We start from the raw sequence: 3,899 nt of genomic DNA, 5'->3' as shown, positions 1-3,899 counted from the left end.
TTTTTTTTTTTTTTTTTTTTTTTTTTTTTTTTGAGACAAAATCTCACTGTCACCCTTGGTAGAGTACTGTGCTGTCAGCTCACAGCAACCTGAAACTCTTGGGCTTAAACAATTCTCTTGCCTCAGCCTCCTAAGTAGCTGGGACCACAGGTGCCCACCACAATGCCCAGCTATGTTTTGTTGCTGTTGTCATTATTGTTTTTAGCTGTCTGAGGCTAGGTTTGAACCCGCCAACCTCCGTGTATGTGGCTGGCGCCATAACCACTGTGCTATGGGCACCGAGCCTCTCTCAGATTTTCATTCTGTCTCATGTTCTTCCTCATGTGGATTGCCCTATTCTGGGTTTCCAACATCTTTGATCATCTGAGTGCATCTAGAAAGCCTGATTTATATAATTCAACATACCATGACTCTCCTGTCTTTTTTCCTACTGAATGGAATGTAACTTCCATAGATGGTCTTTAAAGACAGAACTATGTCCTGCGTCTGCCTTCTCTGCCTCCAAGACAGTGACTGTCAAAAGCCATATTGGCTGGCAGTTGTTAGATACTCCCTGCAAGGATCTTTAGGGAGGTGCTTCCTGTGATTCCCAGTTGCCTTGGAAACTTGACTTATTGGCTGTCAAGAGAGCTTCTTTCTGGAAAGCAGCCACCTCCTGCCTTTTTTCTAGGACAAACAGCATTCCCTGAATTTCAAAGTCTTAAATACACCTGGCAATCCTAGTAGGTAAAACTTGCATAATTGCCATGTTTTCAGGAAACCTCATAGTACTCCATACCAACTGAAGAAGGATCAGTTGTATTTACATTATAAAGCTGTTTCTTGTTTTATGCAGCCCAGTGACATTTTTGGTAGTAGTAGCAACAAGTGTACTGTTTGAGTGATTAAATACAATTTGATAAAATGTTAAGAGCAATTTGAAATAGAACCCAAAAGAAATACACTCACAAACCCATCTTTTTTCTGCAGCTCTTCTTCATTAGAATTGGTAGCCTTATTTAACATTCTGACTTGTGCTGAGATTTTGCTAATTTTAACAGATGTAAATTTTCAATCTATGTATCTGCTGTTTATGAAAGCATCATTGTATAATTTTCAAACATGTTATTTGACTTGATGGAAAATAATATAAAGGGCACCCTAAGAACTAAGAAAAGGTGAAATTTCTAGGAAGAAATTTTGATTTAAGGAAATATTTTAACAGTTTTAGTTGGAAAGCTTATTAGCTAGGTTGAGAGCATATGCTCTGAAGTCAAGTTAATCTAGGATTATACTGTCTCTCACTAACTACAAGAACTTGGGCATGCTGCTAAGCTCGTGGTTCGCAAACTATACTGCACAGTGGAATCACCAGGGGAACTTTAATAACTATCCTGATGCCCAATTTATACCATATGCCAGTTAAATCAGAATGAGAATGGGAACTAGGCATCAGTAGTTTTTCAAGATCCCCGGATGATCTAGTATGCATTAAAGTTTGGGAAACATTACATTATACCTTCTGAGGCTCCTTATTATTTATAAATGGGAGTGGTAGTCATACTTATTTCATGTAGATTTTATATGGATGAAAATAGTTAATGAACTTTTAACCCAGTTCTTGGTATATAGTAAGTACTCATTGAATGGGTGCTAATTATTATTGACAATGTTATTGTTGTCAGTGGCCAGAATTTTAGAAATGTTTTGACAGTTTACTCAGTGCCTCAGTCAGGAGGTGACTACATGAAGATCCACTTTCAGCTCAGTCTGGCTGTTTACCAAAAACCTTTCAGGCCATTGGGGAAACCCCCATCATTATAACAGAGTCAACTCCCATGCCCAACTTTGCATTTCAATGTATCTCCTTTTTTTGATGTTTTCAAAAGTGTTCATGTTATGTACAAAGAGTTAGCATGGTTTCTTTCAGTGGATAGATGCCTTGGGTAAATTAATCAAGGAAGATCAGTTAGTCCAACTTAGTGAAATCTTTCATGTACTGACAGAAACATTGGCAGTACATATTAAGACCATATTTCCAGGTCAGCCCATGCCAATTTGAGCAGCTGCAGGAAAACTGAGAACTCTGGCCTAATTTTCATGGATGGCTTCAGTAGAGCTGCTAGTGACCCATCTTACTTGCTGCAGTACAAGGCAAAAGGAAAATGCTAGCATACACATGCACTCTTCCAAATTTCTGTGACACAGTTAAGCTCGCTATATCTTTATGTAAAAAGATTCAATAACTTATTTTTCCCCATTTCTCAATAGGAAAATTTCTGGCAATGCCATGCTGCAGTTGGGACCCTTCTTATATTGGACATTTCTGGCTGCCTTTGAAGGGACAGTGTTCTTCTTTGGGACTTACTTTCTTTTTCAGACTGCATCCCTAGAAGAAAATGGAAAGGTAAAAAAAAAACTTTTAGTATTTAGACTGCATCCCTAGAAGAAAATGGAAAGGTAAAAAAAAAACTTTTAGTATTATAAGCATGACTTATTTTTTTCTTGTAGGCAGTGGATCTGTCATATATATATATATATATATATATACACACACACATATATATACATATATTTTTTTTTCCAGCTATGATCATCTTACAAACTATTCTTTTCCAGATACAATATTTAGTTCTTACAACTTCTTTAGACCAGTAGAAGTTTTTTTTTAACTTTATTTTATTTTATGGTGAGGTTTTTTTGTTTGCTTTTTGCTTTTTGTTTTTTTTTGCCATTTTTTTTAGCCAGGGCTGGGTTTGAACCCGCCACCTCTGGTATATGGGGCCAGCACCCTACTCCTTTGAGCCACAGGCGCCACCCTAGACCAGTAGAAGTTTTGAAGTAAGAAACCACTTTCTGTGTGCATGGCTAACTAGAGAGCTTATGTGCAAACTTTCAGCAAGCTTAACTTGGATGTGATTTTTACTAAATGAACAGAGGTCTTGGGACTTCAGATTTTGGACCCCTGCTCTTTGGTATGAGAAAGGCTTTTCTCGTTTTAAAGGCTCCACTCGGCTTTTATTCATAGTAGCCTCCATGCTTCAATTGAAGGAGATAGCTGCTTTATCTTTGTAGTGTGAAGACAGGGAATTCTCTCTTCCTCTTTCCCTTCCGAATGGGAACATAGTGTTGTTCAGGAAAGCTACACTGGTTTGGACAGTGCCTTCCCAGCAAGTGACTATCTTAGTCAGCAGCTATGCTGGGATGATTTTGCCCTGGCTGTACTCTAGGAGAGAATTACTGATGGGGCACAGGTGAGGTTTTCTTCTTATAGCCACACAGTAGGAAGCCAAACACACGGCCTTGCATGATGCTTTAATTTTGTTCTCCTTTGCCATTCTAGGATTTCTCTTCTATGGTCATTCATTCTTTATAATCAATCATTGTGTGAAACAAAGCTAAGGTTCAAAAAGAATTTACTGAGTACAGTGACTATGTCTGGAACCTATTAACACCTATTAAGTAAGTGATAGGCTCAGCGAGTTTGATACTTTGAAAGTAGGTATGACAAACTCTTTCTAATTTGGACTAACAGAAATTAGTGTAGCATGAATTCATGACATTATCATAAAGTAATTTTTGGAGGAATACAAATCTACTTTAGAATAGTCTCATGTAGCACTTGCCAAGGAGAATGTCCTAAATTTTTAGGTGTTCTTGAGAAAGTCACATCAGCTTTCCAAGTCAGCCTAGCCCAGCAGTAAGAAGAATGGATTTGATCTTATAATTTCTCTGTTCCCTTCAGCTGATTCTGTTGACTTTCTATTTTATTTTATTTGGTACAAAACTGTATATAGCTGGCTATCCCTTAAAAAGAATTTGCTCCATGCCAAATTGCATATAAAATCAGCACATCATGCTCCATAAATGCATTAATGTACACAGCTATGATTTAATAATAAAAAAATTAAATTAGGCTC

General features: G+C 37.5%; 1 protein-coding gene across 4 annotated transcripts in view; it reads left to right on the top strand.

Moving 5' to 3' along the window:
- The window catches only part of ATP11C (ATPase phospholipid transporting 11C), a 209,340-nt gene that overhangs the window by 186,099 nt on the left and 19,342 nt on the right, over nt 1-3,899 (top strand). For all 4 annotated transcript variants that reach the window (XM_023517692.1, XM_023517694.1, XM_023517691.1 and 1 more), the window contains one exon: nt 2,251-2,386. In XM_023517692.1, the coding sequence (XP_023373460.1) occupies nt 2,251-2,386 (136 nt within the window). The remainder of the gene's footprint in view (nt 1-2,250; nt 2,387-3,899) is intronic.

The sequence above is a fragment of the Otolemur garnettii genome, unplaced genomic scaffold (assembly GCF_000181295.1).
Source record: "Otolemur garnettii isolate 467f Iridium unplaced genomic scaffold, OtoGar3 scaffold00117, whole genome shotgun sequence".
In the NCBI taxonomy this organism is placed as follows: domain Eukaryota; kingdom Metazoa; phylum Chordata; class Mammalia; order Primates; family Galagidae; genus Otolemur; species Otolemur garnettii.
Note: the sequence above shows the minus strand (reverse complement) of the source record. Positions and strands in the feature narration are given on the sequence as shown.